Source organism: Puntigrus tetrazona, chromosome 1 (assembly GCF_018831695.1).
Source record: "Puntigrus tetrazona isolate hp1 chromosome 1, ASM1883169v1, whole genome shotgun sequence".
NCBI classification, from domain to species: domain Eukaryota; kingdom Metazoa; phylum Chordata; class Actinopteri; order Cypriniformes; family Cyprinidae; genus Puntigrus; species Puntigrus tetrazona.
Window position 1 is genome coordinate 21,713,169 of NC_056699.1, and position 23,583 is coordinate 21,736,751.

The 23,583-nt window shown below is 38.3% G+C and overlaps 2 protein-coding genes across 5 annotated transcripts; both read right to left on the reverse strand.

Moving 5' to 3' along the window:
• Positions 1–358: 358 nt before the first annotated feature.
• Positions 359–21,545, reverse strand: LOC122337558 (mucin-17). Of its 4 annotated transcripts, XM_043233825.1 has the most exons (71): positions 18,629–21,545; positions 18,402–18,523; positions 18,246–18,307; positions 17,947–18,105; positions 17,693–17,847; positions 17,461–17,582; positions 17,308–17,369; positions 16,987–17,145; positions 16,733–16,887; positions 16,501–16,622; positions 16,348–16,409; positions 16,027–16,185; positions 15,773–15,927; positions 15,541–15,662; positions 15,388–15,449; positions 15,066–15,224; positions 14,812–14,966; positions 14,580–14,701; positions 14,427–14,488; positions 14,105–14,263; positions 13,851–14,005; positions 13,619–13,740; positions 13,466–13,527; positions 13,143–13,301; positions 12,889–13,043; positions 12,657–12,778; positions 12,504–12,565; positions 12,182–12,340; positions 11,928–12,082; positions 11,696–11,817; positions 11,543–11,604; positions 11,221–11,379; positions 10,967–11,121; positions 10,735–10,856; positions 10,582–10,643; positions 10,260–10,418; positions 10,006–10,160; positions 9,774–9,895; positions 9,621–9,682; positions 8,338–8,496; positions 8,084–8,238; positions 7,852–7,973; positions 7,699–7,760; positions 7,378–7,536; positions 7,124–7,278; positions 6,892–7,013; positions 6,739–6,800; positions 6,417–6,575; positions 6,163–6,317; positions 5,932–6,053; positions 5,779–5,840; positions 5,457–5,615; positions 5,203–5,357; positions 4,971–5,092; positions 4,818–4,879; positions 4,499–4,654; positions 4,160–4,314; positions 3,946–4,067; positions 3,796–3,857; positions 3,564–3,664; positions 3,445–3,487; positions 3,178–3,356; positions 2,878–2,999; positions 2,662–2,726; positions 2,403–2,503; positions 2,261–2,300; positions 1,975–2,153; positions 1,643–1,758; positions 1,499–1,554; positions 1,121–1,349; positions 359–961 (listed from the first exon to the last, which is right to left on the reverse strand). In XM_043233825.1, the coding sequence occupies exons 1-71, from the start codon at positions 21,138–21,140 to the stop codon at positions 866–868; spliced, it is 10,992 nt and encodes a 3,663-aa protein (XP_043089760.1). In that variant the 5' UTR covers positions 21,141–21,545; the 3' UTR covers positions 359–865. The 4 variants fall into 4 exon arrangements, with proteins under 4 accessions (XP_043089760.1, XP_043089939.1, XP_043089850.1 ...); XM_043234004.1 differs by lacking the exons at positions 9,621–9,682; positions 9,774–9,895; positions 10,006–10,160; ... (7 more) ...; positions 11,928–12,082; positions 12,182–12,340 and adding exons at positions 8,660–8,721; positions 8,813–8,934; positions 9,045–9,199; positions 9,299–9,457; XM_043233915.1 differs by lacking the exons at positions 4,818–4,879; positions 4,971–5,092; positions 5,203–5,357; ... (7 more) ...; positions 7,124–7,278; positions 7,378–7,536 and adding exons at positions 8,660–8,721; positions 8,813–8,934; positions 9,045–9,199; positions 9,299–9,457.
• On the reverse strand, positions 21,166–23,540 carry LOC122348885 (mucin-5AC). Its single transcript, XM_043244779.1, has 2 exons — positions 21,587–23,540; positions 21,166–21,254 (listed from the first exon to the last, which is right to left on the reverse strand). The coding sequence occupies exons 1-2, from the start codon at positions 23,247–23,249 to the stop codon at positions 21,166–21,168; spliced, it is 1,752 nt and encodes a 583-aa protein (XP_043100714.1). The 5' UTR covers positions 23,250–23,540.
• Positions 23,541–23,583: the final 43 nt, after the last annotated feature.

Genomic DNA, 23,583 nt, shown 5'->3' on the forward strand with positions numbered 1-23,583 from the left:
ATCAATCATGACATGCAAAGATTTTAAATGCAGTTTACTGCATATGGTTGCTGGACATTTTTTAATTACTGCTATGCATTTATTATTGCTAAATATTTTATATATTTATTCAATTAATTTGAACCAAATTCACTTCTGACATTAAACCTTGACTTGATATGAGCTAATTAACAGTGGCGCATAAGATATTCATTAATTGCCAAACTTTCATTGTACATTTATTTCCACCTAATTGAAAAAATAACATAATTCTGAGTGACACTGTTTACCATATAAACAGCTCTGATGTGTCAATCAAGGCTAGGGCCAAAATAAGTAACTTTTATACTGACATTACAAAGAGAAACACAAACGTCTATATTGTTCTGTATTCTTTAGTATTTTTATTACAGTTTTTTATATTTTCATGCCAATGACTTACATAAATTTCCTTTACATCATGAACTTGCTTTACCTTTCCTTCACATTAATAAAGTGCATGGAGTATGAATAAATAATAGCTATAATTCCAATGTTGCACATTTGTCTCTGAACTGTGTAATGCTAAATAAACCAATGCTTTCCAAAAGCTTATTAATTGTAAACATAAACAGAATATTACAATAAATACAAATAAATAATACAATAAAATACAATTTTATTATACACTATAGGAAGAATTAAAATATCACATTTAGAACATTTTACAGAGAACCTGTTTGTCTAGCAATACAGGCTTAATAAAATAAATACTTTGTAAAATAAGAATTAACATATTTCTTTCACTACTAAAAAAAGAGACAGTATTGAATTGCATACTGAATATCCATAATCTATCATTTCTATTGGTGTTCAGTCCTGATTTTGTCAAGTCTCTCCGAACTCTCTAGAAGAGGCTGTTTCGTGTAGTGTACTGTACGTTGTACGACCGTCTTCTGTGCCAACGTCTTCTGATTGCTGCACAGCACCCACACAGCAGACACTGAACACAGAAACAGACAAAGTGAGAGTTTACATCATTTATACACTTTAAATTAGCTGTAAATAACACATTTAAAAGGCAGATCTATGTCTGCTTTTAGAATATTGATCGCCTCACTACTAAAGCACATATTTGACATTTAGTCATCATAATACTTACGCAAAGGAGAATCCAGCAAGGTACGAGCCCGATGATAATAGCACAGGGGACAATGATGGCAACAACCCATGCTGCGTTTGTACCGTTGTTTGACATTGTAGTGGTTACGGTTGGAACTGGTGTGGTAAAAACCTTGAAAAGGGTACCAACCAATAAACCAGCAGCAGAGTTGCTGTTATATTGTGAGAAAACATACGTAACACTGGCCTCAATCACGGTGAGATCATCACTGAGGAGAGATTAAAATATACTGTGAGAAACAAAATGAATATATATAAAAATAATCTCACCATTTATTCACCTACAGTATCACGAAAGCAGTTTTCTTCAATTCATTCAGACATTTCTTCTTAAAATAAAGTAAAAAACAGAACTCACTTGATATCAGGAACAATGAGCAGACTAACTGAGGGGTCTTTTAGGATCTGGGTCACCTGTAGAGTGCATCATTTAAAATACAGTAGGTTAATGATTAAAATAGGGAAATTTCAGAACAACAATATCCAAGGCTTTCCTACTCACCAAGTTATTTGTTTTATCTTGGATTACTTTGTAGGCTTCATTCCTGCTTGACTCTGTCAGTGATACTTTGTTGATTTCAAATGCGAATATGAGTGCGTAGGCAGTGTCATTAATTGCTTTAAAATAAATGACAAAAATAATTAGTTTTGTGACTGTATATGAGTGGTAGTATTTTATTATACATTCATTATGCATTAACAGTTTTTATTATTATTATTCTCCTTAAAAAGAATTCATAAATAAGAGCTACATGACAACAGATAAACCATTTGCATAAAATGTTATTTATATTCATGACAAAAACTGAGCATGAAAGGAGAGGAAAAACTCACCTAAATAGTCGACATTCTCCAAGGTCACAGGATCACTCACGCTTACTGTTTTCACGGTTAGTTTAGTTGTGAGATTTGTAGCCAGCACTGTTTTAACCACCTCTAGAACATTATCCTTACTTGGTCTTGGACCCAATGTGATAAAGTCAAGACGAATCTTAATAATTGCCTTCCTAATCCTGCATGAAAGATGATAAATAATTGGAATGAAACCACAGAAATGTTAGACTTAATATCAATGTAACGTAACAACAACTATCTTTAAAAAATCACTTATTGGTCTTACAAGATTGGTGGTGAAGTTGTGCTTGTTGTCAGTGCATTCACTGAAAAAGAAACTAGTGATTAATGAAGTAGAATTAATCTTATTTTTACACAAATACAGCATTGAAACATAAAAGTAGCAGGTGTGGATGATATGACAATACCTTCAGCAAGTTGAAGTTCCTGAACAAAAATACTGGGTTGCGTGAAGTCATTTGGTGAGAAAACATACTCTACTTTGGCCTGAATCACAGTGGAATTGCCCCTGTGGTGAGATTGAAATGTACAACGAGAAACTAAAGTCAATAACTAAAATCTATTTTTAATCATGTAGCAGTGTACTTAAACGTCCCAGCTAACACCAACGAAGAGCCATGAGGACATATTTTCTTAAATCAAAGTAAAAAGTGGGTCAGAACTTACGTGAAATCAGCTTCTTGGAACTTAATGAAAGGAACTGACGAGTTACTGAGGAGGATCTTGCATAGCTAAAAAAAATAGATTAATTTGTTTATAAATATGTTGGGTGTAAATTAAAATAAAACATAGAGAGAGAGGGAGAAAGAGGGAGAGAAAGAAGAAGAAGAAGACGAAAAAGTGATGGCAAAAGACTATTTTACTGAAATGTCTCCAACTCACCAATGAGTTTATAGAGTCTTGTATTAACAGATGGGTACCATTCCTGAGTTCAACTTTTTCAGACATAGTTATATTGCTGATTTCAAATCCAAAGTTGAGAGCATATGCCGTCTCATTGATTTCTTAAAAATACATAAAATAAAATGAATTATGTGGTTGTGTGGTTTTACATAGTTGAAATTTGACTAATGCATTTTTTAATATGATTTTTTTAATTCATTTAATCTATAGGCTACAGTTCTACAACCTCAGAATTTAAAAAACATACTTAGAACAAAAAAGAAGGGGAGATAAACTCACTTGTATATGTGACATTGACTAAGCTCACAGAATCACTCAGGTCTTGTGTTGTGGTATCTTGTTTGGTTGCCAGACGTGTTTTAAGCAGAGTGTTGGCCACCTCAACAACCCTATCTGGATTTGGCAGGGGGGCCAGTGTGACAAACACGAGGCGAATGAATATAAGTGCTTTGCCACGCCTACAAAGATAAGAAATAAGATGCATTAAGGTATGAAATAAAAATAAAAATAAAGCAAAACAGTAAGGACTGAAATCACTGCTCTTACACTATCAGTGGAGTAGTTGTCAGAGTACTGGCTGTTGTTAAGACTGTAAAAGAAAGTAACGATTAATGGAGGAAGCTGGCAGTTACAATATTTGCAATCCATTGTCACTTTTGACAAACCTGTCGGTGGGATTAGTTTATTTAGGAAGCTGACTGGTTGTATAACATCTCCATCCTGAAAAATGTAATCCATCTTGCCGTCAAATTGGTTTGAAGTGCTTCTAAAGAACAAACAGAATAAATACGTTAAGTATACATATGTGTACATGTAAATTTTAAGCATTATTTAGAAAATGCACTTAACGTAAAATGTGAATACATATTATATACATTAAGTCAGTTTTCATCTTACATGAAGTTGGTTGACTTGGGATTTAAAGTTTGTGTGCCAGGTTCATTCAGAAGAGTGTTCAACTGCAGAAGAAAAACCAAACATTCACGAAACTCTGGAGAACAATTACATTTGACAAAAACTTATACTCAGTTATTGCTTTATGCTTACCGCATTATTGATGACACCCTGAGCTTGTAGGTATGTGCCGTTTCTTAGATTAGGATCTTTTGACATGCTGATATTACTCAGATTAAATTTAAAGATGACAGCATAGGAAGTTGCTGCAATTTCTGTTTGGATATAATTATAATTATTTTTATTTGGTCTATATTTGCCACTATAAATTTTCAAAAGCTTTTCAGTTGAAGAAGATCACACTTACTCTCATAGGTGACATTCACCACCTTCAGTGATTCATTCAGCTTTGACTCTCTGGAATTACGGAGAGTACTGATAGCGCTGAGGACTAGATCTTCACTGGGAACTGGAGATGATGAGTTGAACACCAGCCTGGCTATGACCACTGCTGAACCAGATCTGTAATTCAAATTCAAATTTTATTTGTCACATACACATACATACATGGTACGACATGCAGTGAAATGTTCTTTCTTGCAGTGAAATGTTCTAAACAAAACTGTGTAAACAAAACACAGTTTGTTCAGAGTGTTCAATTTGTTCAATTTTAAGAGTAAAATTGCAAATGAAAACCAACACATACATGAGGGTTGGTGAAGTTACAGAGAAACTGGTTGTTTCTGGAAGCACTGTTGTCATGGTTGACACACGTAACTCATTAAGGAAGCTGACTGGTTGCATGGCATCTCCATCATTGAAGTTATAACCAATCTTGCCATCAATCTGGCTTGTAGCACTCCTACAGGACACATAGGAGATATCTGTTAGTGACTTTAATCCCCATCTAAAAAACTTTAGTTCAGTTGTTTATTTTTTTAAGTATTTGGTATTTCCCACAGCTTTATTGAACTAAAATGCGAGGAAACTTTAAATGAAGATTGTCACATGAGTTTTCATCTTACGTGAAGTTGGAAAATTTGGGTTCTAAAGGTGGGCTGCCAGGTTCGTTCAGAAGAGTGTTCAGCTGCAGGAGAAAAACAAATCTTTTGTCAGTCTCTGTTGAAAAGCTGCCATTGGACCTAAACCATTTTAGATTGTACATTTTTAACATTTACCGTAATATCAATGATTTTCTGCACTTCCTGGTAGGTGTTGTTTCTGAGCACCTGGTCCACTGGCATGCTAATGTCAACCACTTTAATTTCAAACACCACAGCATATGAGGTTTCTGAGATTTCTGTGTGGACACAAAAATATGACATTTTATTTGGTTAAAAACTTGCCATTTACATCAGTTTTCCTCATTTGCCTGTGAAAATGTTTTAAACCTTCTTTCATGACACTTACTCTCATAGGTGACATTCACCACTTTCACTAATTCATTCAGCTTTGACTCTCTGGAATTACGGAGAGTGTTGATAGCCCCGAGGACCAGATCTTCACTGGGAACTGGAGATGATGAGTTGAACACCAGCCTGGCTGTGACCACTGCTGAACCAGACCTGTAAGCAAAACACAGTTTTTTCAATGTGCATCAGATTGTTAGAGTAAAATTCCTTTTGCAGTTTCAAACCTTCTTCCAAATGAAAACCAACACTTACATGAGGTTTGGTGAAGTCACAGAGAAACTGGTTGTTGTTTCTGGAAGCACTGTTGTCGTGGTTGACACAAGTAACTCATTAAGGAAGCTGACTGGTTGCATGGCATCTCCATCATTGAAGTTATAACCAATCTTGCCATCAATCTGGTTTGTAGCACTCCTACAAGACACATAGGATATGTCTGTTAGTGACTTTCATCCCCATCTAAAAATGTTTACTTCAGTTGTTTATTTTTTTAGATATCGGGTATTTCCAACTGCTTTATTGAACTAAAATGCGAGGAACAATTAAATGAAGATTGTCACATGAGTTTTCATCTTACGTGAAGTTGGAAAATTTGGGTTCTAAAGGTGGGCTGCCAGGTTCGTTCAGAAGAGTGTTCAGCTGCAGAAGAAAAACAAATCTTTTGTCAGTCTCTGTTGAAATGCTGCCATTGGACCTAAACCATTTTAGATTGTACATTTTTAACATTTACCGTAGTAACAATGATTTTCTGCACTTCCTGGTAGGTGTTGTTTCTGAGCACCTGGTCCACTGGCATGCTGATGTTAACCACTTTAATTTCAAACACCACAGCATATGAGGTTTCTGAGATTTCTGTGTGGGGACAATAATATGACATTTTATTTGGTTAAAAACTTGCCATTTCTATCAGTTTTCTCATTTCCCTGTGAAAATGTTTTAAACCTTCTTTCATGACACTTACTCTCATAGGTGACATTCACCACTTTCACTGATTCATTCAGCTTTGACTCTCTGGAAATACGGAGAGTGTTGATAGCCCTGAGGACCAGATCTTCACTGGGAACTGGAGATGACAAGTTAAACACCAGCCTGGCTGTGACCACTGCTGAACCAGACCTGTAAGCAAAATGCAGTGTTTTCAGTGTGCATCAGATTGTTAGAGTAAAATTTCTTTTGCAGTTTTAATCCTTCTCCCAATTGAAAACCATCACTTACATGAGGTTTGGTGAAGTCACAGAGAAGCTGGTTGTTGTTTCTGGAAGCACTGTTGTCGTGGTTGACACAAGTAACTCATTTAGGAAGCTGACTGGTTGCATGGCATCTCCACCATTGAAGTTATAACCAATCTTGCCATCAATCTGGTTTGTAGTGCTCCTACAGGACACATAGAAGATATCTGTTAGTGACTTTAATCCCCATCTAAAAATGTTTAGTTCAGTTGTTTATATTTTTAAGTATTTGGTATTTCCAACTGCTTTATTGAACTAAAATGCGAGGACACTTTAAATGAAGATTGTCACATGAGTTTTCATCTTACGTGAAGTTGGAAAATTTGGGTTCTAAAGGTGGGCTGCCAGGTTCGTTCAGAAGAGTGTTCAGCTGCAGAAGAAAAACAAATCTTTTGTCAGTCTCTGTTGAAATGCTGCCATTGGACCTAAACCATTTTAGATTGTACATTTTTAACATTTACCGTAGTAACAATGATTTTCTGCACTTCCTGGTAGGTGTTGTTTCTGAGCACCTGGTCCACTGGCATGCTGATGTTAACCACTTTAATTTCAAACACCACAGCATATGAGGTTTCTGAGATTTCTGTGTGGGGACAATAATATGACATTTTATTTGGTTAAAAACTTGCCATTTCTATCAGTTTTTCTCATTTCCCTGTGAAAATGTTTTAAACCTTCTTTCATGACACTTACTCTCATAGGTGACATTCACCACTTTCACTGATTCATTCAGCTTTGACTCTCTGGAAATACGGAGAGTGTTGATAGCCCTGAGGACCAGATCTTCACTGGGAACTGGAGATGACAAGTTAAACACCAGCCTGGCTATGACCACTGCTGAACCAGACCTGTAAGCAAAATGCAGTGTGTTCAGTGTGCATCAGATTGTTAGAGTAAAATTTCTTTTGCAGTTTTAATCCTTCTCCCAATTGAAAACCATCACTTACATGAGGTTTGGTGAAGTCACAGAGAAGCTGGTTGTTGTTTCTGGAAGCACTGTTGTCGTGGTTGACACACGTAACTCATTTAGGAAGCTGACTGGTTGCATGGCATCTCCACCGTTGAAGTTATAACCAATCTTGCCATCAATCTGGTTTGTAGTGCTCCTACAGGACGCATAGAAGATATCTGTTAGTGACTTTAATCCCCATCTAAAAAGTTTAGTTCAATTGTTTATATTTTTAAGTATTTGCTATTTCCCACGGCTTTATTGAACTAAAATGCGAGGAACAATTAAATGAAGATTGTCACATGAGTTTTCATCTTACGTGAAGTTGGAAAATTTGGGTTCTAAAGGTGGGCTGCCAGGTTCGTTCAGAAGAGTGTTCAGCTGCAGAAGAAAAACAAATCTTTCGTCAGTCTCTGTTGAAATGCTACCATTGGACCTAAACCATTTTAGATTGTACATTTTTAACATTTACCGAAGTAACAATGATTTTCTGCACTTCCTGGTAGGTGTTGTTTCTGAGCACCTGGTCCACTGGCATGCTGATGTTAACCACTTTAATTTCAAACACTACAGCATATGAGGTTTCTGAGATTTCTGTGTGGAGACAATAATATGACATTTTATTTGGTTAAAAACTTGCCATTTCTATCAGTTTTTCTCATTTCCCTGTGAAAATCTTTTAAACCTTCTTTCATGACACTTACTCTCATAGGTGACATTCACCACTTTCACTGATTCATTCAGCTTTGACTCTCTGGAAATACGGAGAGTGTTGATAGCCCTGAGGACCAGATCTTCACTGGGAACTGGAGATGACAAGTTAAACACCAGCCTGGCTATGACCACTGCTGAACCAGACCTGTAAGCAAAATGCAGTGTGTTCAGTGTGCATCAGATTGTTAGAGTAAAATTTCTTTTGCAGTTTTAATCCTTCTCCCAATTGAAAACCATCACTTACATGAGGTTTGGTGAAGTCACAAAGAAACTGGTTGTTGTTTCTGGAAGCACTGTTGTCGTGGTTGACACACGTAACTCATTTAGGAAGCTGACTGGTTGCATGGCATCTCCACCGTTGAAGGTATAACCAATTTTGCCATCAATCTGGTTTGTAGCACTCCTACAAGACACATAGGATATGTCTGTTAGTGACTTTAATCCCCGTGTAAAAAAGTTTAGTTCAATTGTTTATATTTTTAAGTATTTGCTATTTCCCACGGCTTTATTGAACTAAAATGCAAGGAACAATTAAATGAAGATTGTCACATGAGTTTTCATCTTACGTGAAGTTGGAAAATTTGGGTTCTAAAGGTGGGCTGCCAGGTTCGTTCAGAAGAGTGTTCAGCTGCAGAAGAACAACAAATCTTTCGTCAGTCTCTGTTGAAATGCTACCATTGGACCTAAACCATTTTAGATTGTACATTTTTAACATTTACCGAAGTAACAATGATTTTCTGCACTTCCTGGTAGGTGTTGTTTCTGAGCACCTGGTCCACTGGCATGCTGATGTTAACCACTTTAATTTCAAACACTACAGCATATGAGGTTTCTGAGATTTCTGTGTGGAGACAATATTATGACATTTTATTTGGTTAAAAACTTGCCATTTCTATCAGTTTTTCTCATTTCCCTGTGAAAATGTTTTAAACCTTCTTTCATGACACTTACTCTCATAGGTGACATTCACCACTTTCACTGATTCATTCAGCTTTGACTCTCTGGAAATACGGAGAGTGTTGATAGCCCTGAGGACCAGATCTTCACTGGGAACTGGAGATGACAAGTTAAACACCAGCCTGGCTATGACCACTGCTGAACCAGACCTGTAAGCAAAATGCAGTGTGTTCAGTGTGCATCAGATTGTTAGAGTAAAATTTCTTTTGCAGTTTTAATCCTTCTCCCAATTGAAAACCATCACTTACATGAGGTTTGGTGAAGTCACAAAGAAACTGGTTGTTGTTCCTGGAAGCACCGTTGTCGTGGTTGACACAAGTAACTCATTTAGGAAGCTGACTGCTTGCATGGCATCTCCACCGTTGAAGGTATAACCAATCTTGCCATCAATCTGGTTTGTAGTGCTCCTACAGGACGCATAGAAGATATCTGTTAGTGACTTTAATCCCCATCTAAAAAAGTTTAGTTCAGTTGTTTATATTTTTAAGTATTTGGTATTTCCCACGGCTTTATTGAACTAAAATGCGAGGACACTTTAAATGAAGATTGTCACATGAGTTTTCATCTTACGTGAAGTTGGAAAATTTGGGTTCTAAAGGTGGGCTGCCAGGTTCATTCAGAAGAGTGTTCAGCTGCAGAAGAAAAACAAATCTTTCGTCAGTCTCTGTTGAAATGCTACCATTGGACCTAAACCATTTTAGATTGTACATTTTTAACATTTACCGTAGTAACAATGATTTTCTGCACTTCCTGGTAGGTGTTGTTTCTGAGCACCTGGTCCACTGGCATGCTGATGTTAACCACTCTAATTTCAAACACCACAGCATATGAGGTTTCTGAGATTTCTGTGTGGAGACAATAATATGACATTTTATTTGGTTAAAAACTTGCCATTTCTATCAGTTTTTCTCATTTCCCTGTGAAAATGTTTTAAACCTTCTTTCATGACACTTACTCTCATAGGTGACATTCACCACTTTCACTGATTCATTCAGCTTTGACTCTCTGGAAATACGGAGAGTGTTGATAGCCCTGAGGACCAGATCTTCACTGGGAACTGGAGATGACAAGTTAAACACCAGCCTGGCTATGACCACTGCTGAATCAGACCTGTAAGCAAAATGCAGTGTGTTCAGCGTGCATCAGATTGTTAGAGTAAAATTTCTTTTGCAGTTTTAATCCTTCTCCCAAATGAAAACCATCACTTACATGAGGTTTGTTGAAGTCACAAAGAAACTGGTTGTTGTTTCTGGAAGCACTGTTGTCATGGTTGACACACGTAACTCATTTAGGAAGCTGACTGGTTGCATGGCATCTCCACCGTTGAAGTTATAACCAATCTTGCCATCAATCTGGTTTGTAGCGCTCCTACAGGACGCATACAAGATATCTGTTAGTGACTTTAATCCCCATCTAAAAAAGTTTAGTTCAGTTGTTTATATTTTTAAGTATTTGGTATTTCCCACAGCTTTATTGAACTAAAATGCGAGGACACTTTAAATGAAGATTGTCACATGAGTTTTCATCTTACGTGAAGTTGGAAAATTTGGGTTCTAAAGGTGGGCTGCCAGGTTCGTTCAGAAGAGTGTTCAGCTGCAGAAGAAAAACAAATCTTTCGTCAGTCTCTGTTGAAATGCTACCATTGGACCTAAACCATTTTAGATTGTACATTTTTAACATTTACCGTAGTAACAATGATTTTCTGCACTTCCTGGTAGGTGTTGTTTCTGAGCACCTGGTCCACTGGCATGCTAATGTTAACCACTCTAATTTCAAACACCACAGCATATGAGGTTTCTGAGATTTCTGTGTGGAGACAATAATATGACATTTTATTTGGTTAAAAACTTGCCATTTATATCAGTTTTTCTCATTTCCCTGTGAAAATGTTTTAAACCTTCTTTCATGACACTTACTGTCATAGGTGACATTCACCACTTTCATTGATTCATTCAGCTTTGACTCTCTGGAAATACGGAGAGTGTTGATAGCCCTGAGGACCAGATCTTCACTGGGAACTGGAGATGACGAGTTGAACACCAGCCTGGCTATGACCACTGCTGAACCAGACCTGTAAGCAAAATGCAGTGTGTTCAGTGTGCATCAGATTGTTAGAGTAAATTTTCTTTTGCAGTTTTAATCCTTCTCCCAATTGAAAACCAACACTTACATGAGGTTTGGTGAAGTCACAAAGAAACTGGTTGTTGTTTCTGGAAGCACTGTTGTCGTGGTTGACACACGTAACTCATTTAGGAAGCTGACTGGTTGCATGGCATCTCCACCGTTGAAGTTATAACCCATCTTGCCATTAATCTGGTTTGTAGTGCTCCTACAGGACACGTAGAAGATATCTGTTAGTGACTTTAATCCCCGTCTAAAAAAGTTTAGTTCAATTGTTTATATTTTTAAGTATTTTGTATTTCCCACGGCTTTATTGAACTAAAATGCGAGGACACTTTAAATGAAAATTGTCACATGAGTTTTCATCTTACGTGAAGTTGGAAAATTTGGGTTCTAAAGGTGGGCTGCCAGGTTCGTTCAGAAGAGTGTTCAGCTGCAGAAGAAAAACAAATCTTTTGTCAGTCTCTGTTGAAATGCTACCATTGGACCTAAACCATTTTAGATTATACATTTTTAACATTTACCGTAGTAACAATGATTTTCTGCACTTCCTGGTAGGTGTTGTTTCTGAGCACCTGGTCCACTGGCATGCTGATGTTAACCACTCTAATTTCAAACACCACAGCATATGAGGTTTCTGAGATTTCTGTGTGGAGACAATAATATGACTTTTTATTTGGTTAAAAACTTGCCATTTCTATCAGTTTTTCTCATTTCCTTGTGAAAATGTTTTAAACCTTCTTTCATGACACTTACTCTCATAGGTGACATTCACCACTTTCACTGATTCATTCAGCTTTGACTCTCTGGAATTACGGAGAGTGTTGATAGCCCTGAGGACCAGATCTTCACTGGGAACTGGAGATGACGAGTTAAACACCAGCCTGGCTATGACCACTGCTGAACCAGACCTGTAAGCAAAATGCAGTGTGTTCAGTGTGCATCAGATTGTTAGAGTAAAATTTCTTTTGCAGTTTTAATCCTTCTCCCAATTGAAAACCATCACTTACATGAGGTTTGGTGAAGTCACAAGGAAACTGGTTGTTGTTTCTGGAAGCACTGTTGTCGTGGTTGACACACGTAACTCATTTAGGAAGCTGACTGGTTGCATGGCATCTCCACCGTTGAAGTTATAACCAATCTTGCCATCAATCTGGTTTGTAGCGCTCCTACAGGACGCATACAAGATATCTGTTAGTGACTTTAATCCCCATCTAAAAAAGTTTAGTTCAGTTGTTTATATTTTTAAGTATTTGGTATTTCCCACGGCTTTATTGAGCTAAAATGCGAGGACACTTTAAATGAAGATTGTCACATGAGTTTTCATCTTACGTGAAGTTGGAAAATTTGGGTTCTAAAGGTGGGCTGCCAGGTTCGTTCAGAAGAGTGTTCAGCTGCAGAAGAAAAACAAATCTTTGGTCAGTCTCTGTTGAAATGCTACCATTGGACCTAAACCATTTTAGATTGTACATTTTTAACATTTACCGTAGTAACAATGATTTTCTGCACTTCCTGGTAGGTGTTGTTTCTGAGCACCTGGTCCACTGGCATGCTGATGTTAACCACTCTAATTTCAAACACCACAGCATATGAGGTTTCTGAGATTTCTGTGTGGAGACAATAATATGACATTTTATTTGGTTAAAAACTTGCCATTTCTATCAGTTTTTCTCATTTCCCTGTGAAAATGTTTTAAACCTTCTTTCATGACACTTACTCTCATAGGTGACATTCACCACTTTCACTGATTCATTCAGCTTTGACTCTCTGGAATTACGGAGAGTGTTGATAGCCCTGAGGACCAGATCTTCACTGGGAACTGGAGATGACGAGTTAAACACCAGCCTGGCTATGACCACTGCTGAACCAGACCTGTAAGCAAAATGCAGTGTGTTCAGTGTGCATCAGATTGTTAGAGTAAAATTTCTTTTGCAGTTTTAATCCTTCTCCCAATTGAAAACCATCACTTACATGAGGTTTGGTGAAGTCACAAAGAAACTGGTTGTTGTTTCTGGAAGCACTGTTGTCGTGGTTGACACACGTAACTCATTTAGGAAGCTGACTGGTTGCATGGCATCTCCACCGTTGAAGTTATAACCAATCTTGCCATCAATCTGGTTTGTTGCGCTCCTACAGGACACATAGAAGATATCTGTTAGTGACTTTAATCCCCGTCTAAAAAAAGTTTAGTTCAGTTGTTTATATTTTTAAGTATTTGGTATTTCCCACGGCTTTATTGAACTAAAATGCGAGGACACTTTAAATGAAGATTGTCACATGAGTTTTCATCTTACGTGAAGTTGGAAAATTTGGGTTCTAAAGGTGGGCTGCCAGGTTCGTTCAGAAGAGTGTTCAGCTGCAGAAGAAAAACAAATCTTTGGTCAGTCTCTGTTGAAATGCTACCATTGGACCTAAACCATTTTAGATTGTACATTTTTAACATTTACCGTAGTAACAATGATTTTCTGCACTTCCTGGTAGGTGTTGTTTCTGAGCACCTGGTCCACTGGCATGCTGATGTTAACCACTCTAATTTCAAACACCACAGCATATGAGGTTTCTGAGATTTCTGTGTGGAGACAATAATATGACATTTTATTTGGTTAAAAACTTGCCATTTCTATCAGTTTTTCTCATTTCCCTGTGAAAATGTTTTAAACCTTCTTTCATGACACTTACTCTCATAGGTGACATTCACCACTTTCACTGATTCATTCAGCTTTGACTCTCTGGAATTACGGAGAGTGTTGATAGCCCTGAGGACCAGATCTTCACTGGGAACTGGAGATGACGAGTTAAACACCAGCCTGGCTATGACCACTGCTGAACCAGACCTGTAAGCAAAATGCAGTGTGTTCAGTGTGCATCAGATTGTTAGAGTAAAATTTCTTTTGCAGTTTTAATCCTTCTCCCAATTGAAAACCATCACTTACATGAGGTTTGGTGAAGTCACAAAGAAACTGGTTGTTGTTTCTGGAAGCACTGTTGTCGTGGTTGACACACGTAACTCATTTAGGAAGCTGACTGGTTGCATGGCATCTCCACCGTTGAAGTTATAACCAATCTTGCCATCAATCTGGTTTGTTGCGCTCCTACAGGACACATAGAAGATATCTGTTAGTGACTTTAATCCCCATCTAAAAAAGTTTAGTTCAGTTGTTTATATTTTTAAGTATTTGGTATTTCCCACGGCTTTATTGAACTAAAATGCGAGGACACTTTAAATGAAGATTGTCACATGAGTTTTCATCTTACGTGAAGTTGGAAAATTTGGGTTCTAAAGGTGGGCTGCCAGGTTCGTTCAGAAGAGTGTTCAGCTGCAGAAGAAAAACAAATCTTTGGTCAGTCTCTGTTGAAATGCTACCATTGGACCTAAACCATTTTAGATTGTACATTTTTAACATTTACCGTAGTAACAATGATTTTCTGCACTTCCTGGTAGGTGTTGTTTCTGAGCACCTGGTCCACTGGCATGCTGATGTTAACCACTCTAATTTCAAACACCACAGCATATGAGGTTTCTGAGATTTCTGTGTGGAGACAATAATATGACATTTTATTTGGTTAAAAACTTGCCATTTCTATCAGTTTTTCTCATTTCCCTGTGAAAATGTTTTAAACCTTCTTTCATGACACTTACTCTCATAGGTGACATTCACCACTTTCACTGATTCATTCAGCTTTGACTCTCTGGAATTACGGAGAGTGTTGATAGCCCTGAGGACCAGATCTTCACTGGGAACTGGAGATGACGAGTTAAACACCAGCCTGGCTATGACCACTGCTGAACCAGACCTGTAAGCAAAATGCAGTGTGTTCAGTGTGCATCAGATTGTTAGAGTAAAATTTCTTTTGCAGTTTTAATCCTTCTCCCAATTGAAAACCATCACTTACATGAGGTTTGGTGAAGTCACAAAGAAACTGGTTGTTGTTTCTGGAAGCACTGTTGTCGTGGTTGACACACGTAACTCATTTAGGAAGCTGACTGGTTGCATGGCATCTCCACCGTTGAAGTTATAACCAATCTTGCCATCAATCTGGTTTGTTGCGCTCCTACAGGACACATAGAAGATATCTGTTAGTGACTTTAATGCCCGTCTAAAAAAGTTTAGTTCAGTTGTTTATATTTTTAAGTATTTGGTATTTCCCACGGCTTTATTGAACTAAAATGCGAGGACACTTTAAATGAAGATTGTCACATGAGTTTTCATCTTACGTGAAGTTGGAAAATTTGGGTTCTAAAGGTGGGCTGCCAGGTTCGTTCAGAAGAGTGTTCAGCTGCAGAAGAAAAACAAATCTTTGGTCAGTCTCTGTTGAAATGCTACCATTGGACCTAAACCATTTTAGATTGTACATTTTTAACATTTACCGTAGTAACAATGATTTTCTGCACTTCCTGGTAGGTGTTGTTTCTGAGCACCTGGTCCACTGGCATGCTGATGTTAACCACTCTAATTTCAAACACCACAGCATATGAGGTTTCTGAGATTTCTGTGTGGAGACAATAATATGACATTTTATTTGGTTAAAAACTTGCCATTTCTATCAGTTTTTCTCATTTCCCTGTGAAAATGTTTTAAACCTTCTTTCATGACACTTACTCTCATAGGTGACATTCACCACTTTCACTGATTCATTCAGCTTTGACTCTCTGGAATTACGGAGAGTGTTGATAGCCCTGAGGACCAGATCTTCACTGGGAACTGGAGATGACGAGTTAAACACCAGCCTGGCTATGACCACTGCTGAACCAGACCTGTAAGCAAAATGCAGTGTGTTCAGTGTGCATCAGATTGTTAGAGTAAAATTTCTTTTGCAGTTTTAATCCTTCTCCCAATTGAAAACCATCACTTACATGAGGTTTGGTGAAGTCACAAAGAAACTGGTTGTTGTTTCTGGAAGCACTGTTGTCGTGGTTGACACACGTAACTCATTTAGGAAGCTGACTGGTTGCATGGCATCTCCACCGTTGAAGTTATAACCAATCTTGCCATCAATCTGGTTTGTTGCGCTCCTACAGGACACATAGAAGATATCTGTTAGTGACTTTAATCCCCATCTAAAAAGTTTAGTTCAGTTGTTTATATTTTTAAGTATTTGGTATTTCTCACGGCTTTATTGAACTAAAATGCGAGGACACTTTAAATGAAGATTGTCACATGAGTTTTCATCTTACGTGAAGTTGGAAAATTTGGGTTCTAAAGGTGGGCTGCCAGGTTCGTTCAGAAGAGTGTTCAGCTGCAGAAGAAAAACAAATCTTTGGTCAGTCTCTGTTGAAATGCTACCATTGGACCTAAACCATTTTAGATTGTACATTTTTAACATTTACCGTAGTAACAATGATTTTCTGCACTTCCTGGTAGGTGTTGTTTCTGAGCACCTGGTCCACTGGCATGCTGATGTTAACCACTCTAATTTCAAACACCACAGCATATGAGGTTTCTGAGATTTCTGTGTGGAGACAATAATATGACATTTTATTTGGTTAAAAACTTGCCATTTCTATCAGTTTTTCTCATTTCCCTGTGAAAATGTTTTAAACCTTCTTTCATGACACTTACTCTCATAGGTGACATTCACCACTTTCACTGATTCATTCAGCTTTGACTCTCTGGAATTACGGAGAGTGTTGATAGCCCTGAGGACCAGATCTTCACTGGGAACTGGAGATGACGAGTTAAACACCAGCCTGGCTATGACCACTGCTGAACCAGACCTGTAAGCAAAATGCAGTGTGTTCAGTGTGCATCAGATTGTTAGAGTAAAATTTCTTTTGCAGTTTTAATCCTTCTCCCAATTGAAAACCATCACTTACATGAGGTTTGGTGAAGTCACAAAGAAACTGGTTGTTGTTTCTGGAAGCACTGTTGTCGTGGTTGACACACGTAACTCATTTAGGAAGCTGACTGGTTGCATGGCATCTCCACCGTTGAAGTTATAACCAATCTTGCCATCAATCTGGTTTGTAGCGCTCCTACAGGACACATAGAAGATATCTGTTAGTGACTTTAATCCCCATCTAAAAAGTTTAGTTCAGTTGTTTATATTTTTAAGTATTTGGTATTTCCCACGGCTTTATTGAACTAAAATGCAAGGACACTTTAAATGAAGATTGTCACATGAGTTTTCATCTTACGTGAAGTTGGAAAATTTGGGTTCTAAAGGTGGGCTGCCAGGTTCGTTCAGAAGAGTGTTCAGCTGCAGAAGAAAAACAAATCTTTGGTCAGTCTCTGTTGAAATGCTACCATTGGACCTAAACCATTTTAGATTGTACATTTTTAACATTTACCGTAGTAACAATGATTTTCTGCACTTCCTGGTAGGTGTTGTTTCTGAGCACCTGGTCCACTGGCATGCTGATGTTAACCACTCTAATTTCAAACACCACAGCATATGAGGTTTCTGAGATTTCTGTGTGGAGACAATAATATGACATTTTATTTGGTTAAAAACTTGCCATTTATATCAGTTTTTCTCCTTTCCCTGTGAAAATGTTTTAAACCTTCTTTCATGACACTTACTCTCATAGGTGACATTCACCACTTTCACTGATTCATTCAGCTTTGACTCTCTGGAAATACGGAGAGTGTTGATAGCCCTGAGGACCAGATCTTCACTGGGAACTGGAGATGACGAGTTGAATACCAGCCTGGCTGTGACCACTGCTGAACCAGACCTGTAAGCAAAACGCAGTTTTTTCAGTGTGCATCAGATTGTTAGAGCAAAATTTATTTTGCAGTTTTAATCCTTCTCCCAATTGAAAACCAACACTTACATGAGGTTTGGTGAAGTCACAGAGAAACTGGTTGTTGTTTCTGGAAGCACTGTTGTCGTGGTTGACACACGTAACTCATTTAGGAAGCTGACTGGTTGTATGGCATCTCCATTCTGGAAGACGTATTCCATCCTGCCATCAATCTGGTTTGAAGTGCTCCTACATAACACACAGAAGACATCAGTAAGGTTCTATAAAGGACACGTTCAAAAAGCTTTCATTTCATTATTTTTCTTTGCTTCTGAGCTAAAATGTGCAAACACATGAAATAAAGATTGTGTAGTGAGTTTTCATCTTACGTGAAGTTGGAGGACTTGGGTTCAAAATCTTGCTTGCCAGGCTCGTTTAGAAGAGTGTTCAACTGAATTAAAAAAGAAATCAAGACATTCATCAACGTCTGATGAAGATTTACACTGGTCCCTGACTTCACATTTGGGTTAATGCTTGTTACTTACCGCATTATTAATTAAATCTTGCACTTGAACATAACTTTTGTTTCTTAGCTCAGGATCCTTAGGTATGCTGACATTATTCAAAATAATAGTAAATATGACAGCATAGGAAGTTTCAGAGATTTCTGTTTAGAAAGAAATACAGTTTCGTTCAGTTAAAATTTGACATTATTCACTGGTTCAAACTTTTATAAATTAAATGATTTTTCATTCATAATGAAGAAACTTACTCTGATAGATAAAACTGACAATCTGCAGTGATTCATTGAGTTGTGACTCTCTAGATGTAATTAGAGTACTAATAGCACCTTGGACCAAAGTTTCAGTGGGCAGAGATGACAAGTTGGAAAATATCAGTTTGGTTGTGACTGTTGCTGCACCGGACACATTTGATGCCAATGTTTTGGATATGTTTGAAGTTTCTGGATTTGAAGTACTTTGAAATGTAACAAATGCATCTGCTTTTGTTGTATTGTTCAGAGTTGTGGTATTGCTAATAGGAGTTTCAACTGGTGTTGTTTTTATGAATGTTTGACCTAGAACTGTAGATGATGGTGATGTTGATGTATTTGTGTTTGAACCTAATGTTATTGGAGCTACTGGAAATTCTGCTGTATTAGCAAGACCTGTAATAATTCCAGTGGTAGTTGTTGATGCAGTTGTAGTTTCTGAATCCATGCTTGGGCTTGAAGTTGTTTTTGTTGAAAGTTCAAGTGTGGCTGGAGCAGAAGATGTACTTGTAAAAGCAACAGTTGTTTTTAAAAGATCTCCTGTTGTCACTTGAAATGCAGTTGTCATTTGAGCTGCAGCTGAGCTTGTTGTGCTTGGAGCAGTAGCTGAGATATCAACTGGAACTGTATTGGTAGGAAGAACAGTCATGGTTGTAATGGGTGCATTTGAGGTTCTTGGAGGTTCAGTTGTTTTTGTTGGAGTTAAAGTTGGAAATATAGTTACATGTGATGAGGACATGGGCATAATTGTTACAGCAACAGTTATGGTCTCCAGAGACACAGTTGTAATTATTGGAGGTGCATTTGTTGTGGTAGGGAGTGTTGCTTGGCTTAGAGTTGGAGCTGTATTAGTGAAAGCAACAGTTGTGCTTGATAGAGGTGAAGATGTTATTTGGAATGCAGTTGTTGTGGCCACTGTAGCAGTGCTTGTGCTTAGAATTGAAGCTGCGGTTTGAGCTGGATTTTCTGTTGTTGATGAAATTGCAGATGTTCTGGCTGTAATTGTGGATATGGTTGGACCTTGTATTGTTGTACTTGTAGTTTGAGATGAGATTGAAGATGAAAAAGCAGTAGGAGCTCCAATCATAGAGGAGGAAGATGTAAAACTGGATGCTGCGGGTGCAGGTGTACTGCCTGAAGTTGTAGACATTGGTAGTGAAGCAAGAGTTGAGGTTTCAGTAGTCGTGGCTGCAAATGAAATTGTGGTTTCGGCTGTTTTTGTACTTGGAGCTTCAGATGAGGTAGCAGCAGATGTAACAGTTGAAGGTAACTTTGTGGTAGCTGACGTCGATGCTGTATGAGCAGTTGTGCTTTCTAAAGTTGTAGACTTTACTGGAGCAGGGTTGACAAATATTGATGTGGTTTGAAGTGGAGATTCAGATGAAGTTGGAGATGCCGTAGCAGTAGAAGGCACTATCGCAGGTGAGGAAAGCGTAGATGTTGAGGATGCAGTCTTAGTTTCGGAAGCTGTTGTCACAGTAGTGGAAGGCCCCACTGTGGTCATGGAAGCTGCAGTTGTGCTTGCTGCAGGTGTAGTTGTACTACCTGATGCTGTTACTTCTGAAGTCACAACTGCTGATGCAAGAGTTCCAGTAGATGTGGTTGCTAGAAGCAATTTGGTTTGAGATGCTGTTGTACTCAAAGCTTCAGATGACACAGGAACTGTTGTTATAGTGGAAGATACAGCTGCAGTTGTGGAAGCTGTAGTTTTAACTGTTGTAATCCCTGAATCTGTAGACATAGTTGTTGAAGTAATAGCTGTGGATTCTGAAATTGCTGATGTTGCTGTTGTTGGATTCCTCAGTGTTGTAGAAGCAGTTGATAGAGCTGTAATTGTGGCTTTTGCTGTTGTAATCTCTGAAGTTGTAGGAATTGTTGTTGTCGAAATAGCAGTGGGAACAGAAGTTGCAGCTGCTGAGTTGCTCATTGTTAAAGATGTGGCTGATGGAGCTGTAGTTGTGCTTTCAGCTGGTGTACTCTTGCTCGCTGTTATAGACGAAGATGATAAAGCTGCAGTTGTGGTTCTTACTGTTGTGCCCTCTGAAGTTGTAGGCATTGTTTTTGAAGTAGGAGTTGTAGGTTCAGAAGTTACAGCTGCTGATGTTATTGGATTGTTCAGTGTTGTAGAGGCAGTTGATGAAACTGTAGTTGTGGCTCTTGCTGTTGTAATCTCTGAAGTTGTAGGCATTGTTGTTGTCGAAAGAGTAGTGGAATCAGAAGTTGCAGCTGCTGATGTTGTTGGATTGCTCAGTGTTGTAGAAGCAGTTGATGAAACTGTAGTTGTGGATTTTGCTGTTGTAATCTCTGAAGTTGTAGGCATTTTTGTTGTCGAAATAGTAGTGGGATCAGACGTTGCAGCTGCTGAGTTTGTTAGATTGCTCATTGTTAAAGATGTGGCTGATGGAGCTGTAGTTGTGCTTTCAGCTGTTGTACTCTTGCTCGCTGTTGTAGATGCGGATGATAAAGCTGCAGTTATGGTTCCTACTGTTGTACCCTCTGAAGTTGTAGGCATTGTTTTTGATGTAGGAGTAGTAGGTTCAGAAGTTACAGCTGCTGATGTTGTTGGATTTCTCAGTGTTGTAGAAGCAGTTGATGAAGCTGTAGTTGTGGCTCTTGCTGTTGTACCCTCTGAAATTAAAGGTATTGTACTAAGAGTAGTGGGTCCAGAAGTTGCAGCTGCTGATGTTATTGGAATGCTTGTTGCTGTAGATGCAGTTGGTAAAGCTGTAATTGTGGTTTGTGAAATTGTAGATGTGGTTTCTGCTGGTGTACTCTCTGAAGTTGTAGATATTGTTTTAGTAAAAGTAGTTGATTCAGAAGTTACAGCTGCTGATGTTGTTGGATTGCTTGTTGTTGGAGATGTGGTTGATGAAGCTGTACTTGTGGTTTGTGCTGGTGTACTCTCTGAAGTTGAAGGTATTGTAGTAAGAGTCGTGGCTTCAGATGTTACAGCTGCGGATGTTGTTTGTTTGCTTGTTGTTGGAGATGTGGTTGATGAAGCTGTAGTTGTGGTTTGTGCTGGTGTACTCTCTGAAGTTGAAGGTATTGTAGTAAGAGTCGTGGCTTCAGATGTTACAGCTGCGGAAGTTGTTTGTTTGCTCGTTGTTGGAGATATGGTTGATGAAGGTGTAGTTGTGGTTTGTGCTGGTGTACTCTCTGAAGTTGAATGTATTGTAGTAAGAGTTGTGACTTCAGATGTTACAGCTGCGGATGCTGTTGGATTGCTTGTTGTTGGAGATGTGGTTGATGAAGCTGTAGTTGTAGTTTGTACTGGTGTACTCTCTGAAGTTGTAAGCATTGTTGTTGCAGAAAGAGTAGTAGGATCAGAAGTTGCAGCTACTGATGTTGTTGGATTACTCGTTGTTTGAGATGCAGTTGATGAAGCTGTAGTTGTAGTTTGTGCTGGTGAACTCTGTGAAGATGAAAGTATTGTAGTAAGAGTTGTGGCTTTAGATGTTACAGCTGTGGATGTTGTTGGATTGCTCGTTGTTGGAGATGTGCTTGATGAAGCTGTAATTGTGGTTTGTGCTGGTGTACTCTCTGAACTTGTAGGTATTGTAGTAAGAGTTGTGGCTTCAGATGTTACAGCTGTGGATGTTGTTGGATTGCTCGTTATTGGAGATGTCGATGATGAAGCTGTAATTGTAGTTTGTGCTGGTGTACTCTCTGAAGTTGAAAGTAGTGTAGTAAGAGTCATGGTTTTAGAAGTTGCAGCTGCTGATGTTGTTGGATTACTCATTGTTTGAAATGCAGTTGATGAAGCTGTAGTTGTGGTTTGTGCTGGTGTACTCTGTGAAGTTGAAGGTATTGTAGTAAAAGTTGTGGCTTCAGATGTTACAGCTGCGGATGTTGTTGGATTGCTTGTTGTTGGAGATGTGGTTGATGAAGCTTTAGTTGTAGTTTGTGCTGGTGTACTCTCTGAAGTTGAAGGTATTGTAGTAAGAGTCATGGTTTTAGAAGTTGCAGCTGCTGATGTTATTGAATTGCTTGTTGTTGGAGATGTGGTTGATGAAGCTATAATTGTAGTTTGTGCTGGTGTACTCTCTGAAGTTGAAGGTATTGTAGTAAGAGTAGTGGATTCAGATGTTACAGCTGTGGATGTTGTTGGATTGCTTGTTGTTGGAGATGTGGTTGATGAAGCTGTAATTGTAGTTTGTGCTGGTGTACTCTCTGAAGTTGAAGATTTTGTAATAAGAGTAGTGGATTCAGATGTTACAGCTGTGGATGTTGTTGGATTGCTTGTTGTTGGAGATGTGGTTGATGAAGCTGTAATTGTAGTTTGTGCTGGTGTACTCTCTGTACTTGTAGGTATTGTAGTAAGAGTAGTGGATTCAGATGTTACAGCTGTGGATTTTGTTGGATTGCTCGTTGTTGGAGATGTGGTTGATAAAACTGTAGTTGTGGTTTGTGCTGGTGTACTCTCTGAAGTTGAAGGTATTGTAGTAAGAGTCGTGGCTTCAGATATTACAGCTGCGGATGTTGTTGGATTGCTTGTTGTTGGAGATGTGGTTGATGAAGCTGTAGTTGTAGTTTGTGCTGGTGTACTCTCTGAAGTTGAAGGTATTGTAGTAAGAGTCATGGTTTTAGAAGTTGCAGCTGCTGATGTTATTGGATTACTCATTGTTTGAGATGCAGTTGATGAAGCTGTAGTTTTAGTTTGTGCTGGTGTGCTCTCTGAAGTTGAAGGTATTGTAGTAAGAGTCGTGGATTCAGACGTTACAGCTGCGGATGTTGTTGGATTGCTTGTTGTTGGAGAAGTGGTTGATGAAGCTGTAGTTGTAGTTTGTGCTGGTGTACTCTCTGAAGTTGAAGGTATTGTAGTAAGAGTAGTGGATTCAGACGTTACAGCTGCGGATGTTGTTGGATTGCTTGTTGTTGGAGATGTGGTTGATGAAGCTGTAGTTTTAGTTTGTGCTGGTGTACTCTCTGAAGTTGAAGGTTTTGTAGTAAGAGTA

What these genes read in the sequence shown, in the direction of transcription:
- LOC122337558 (XM_043233825.1), bottom strand. Translation starts at nt 21,140, where the DNA reads ATGCCTACAACTTCAGAGGGTACAACAGTAGGAACCATAACTGCAGCT. An exon ending in GTGACTTCACCAAACCTCAT is followed by an intron (nt 16,888 to 16,986) that starts GTAAGTGATGGT and finishes TTTTGCTTACAG; the next exon opens with GTCTGGTTCAGCAGTGGTCA. An exon ending in GTGACTTCACCAAACCTCAT is followed by an intron (nt 14,006 to 14,104) that starts GTAAGTGATGGT and finishes TTTTGCTTACAG; the next exon opens with GTCTGGTTCAGCAGTGGTCA.
- LOC122348885 (XM_043244779.1), bottom strand. Translation starts at nt 23,249, where the DNA reads ATGAGTAATCCAATAACATCAGCAGCTGCAACTTCTAAAACCATGACT. An exon ending in AACAAGCAAACAAACAACAT is followed by an intron (nt 21,255 to 21,586) that starts CCGCAGCTGTAA and finishes TTAATTTCAGAG; the next exon opens with GGTACAACAGCAAGAGCCAC.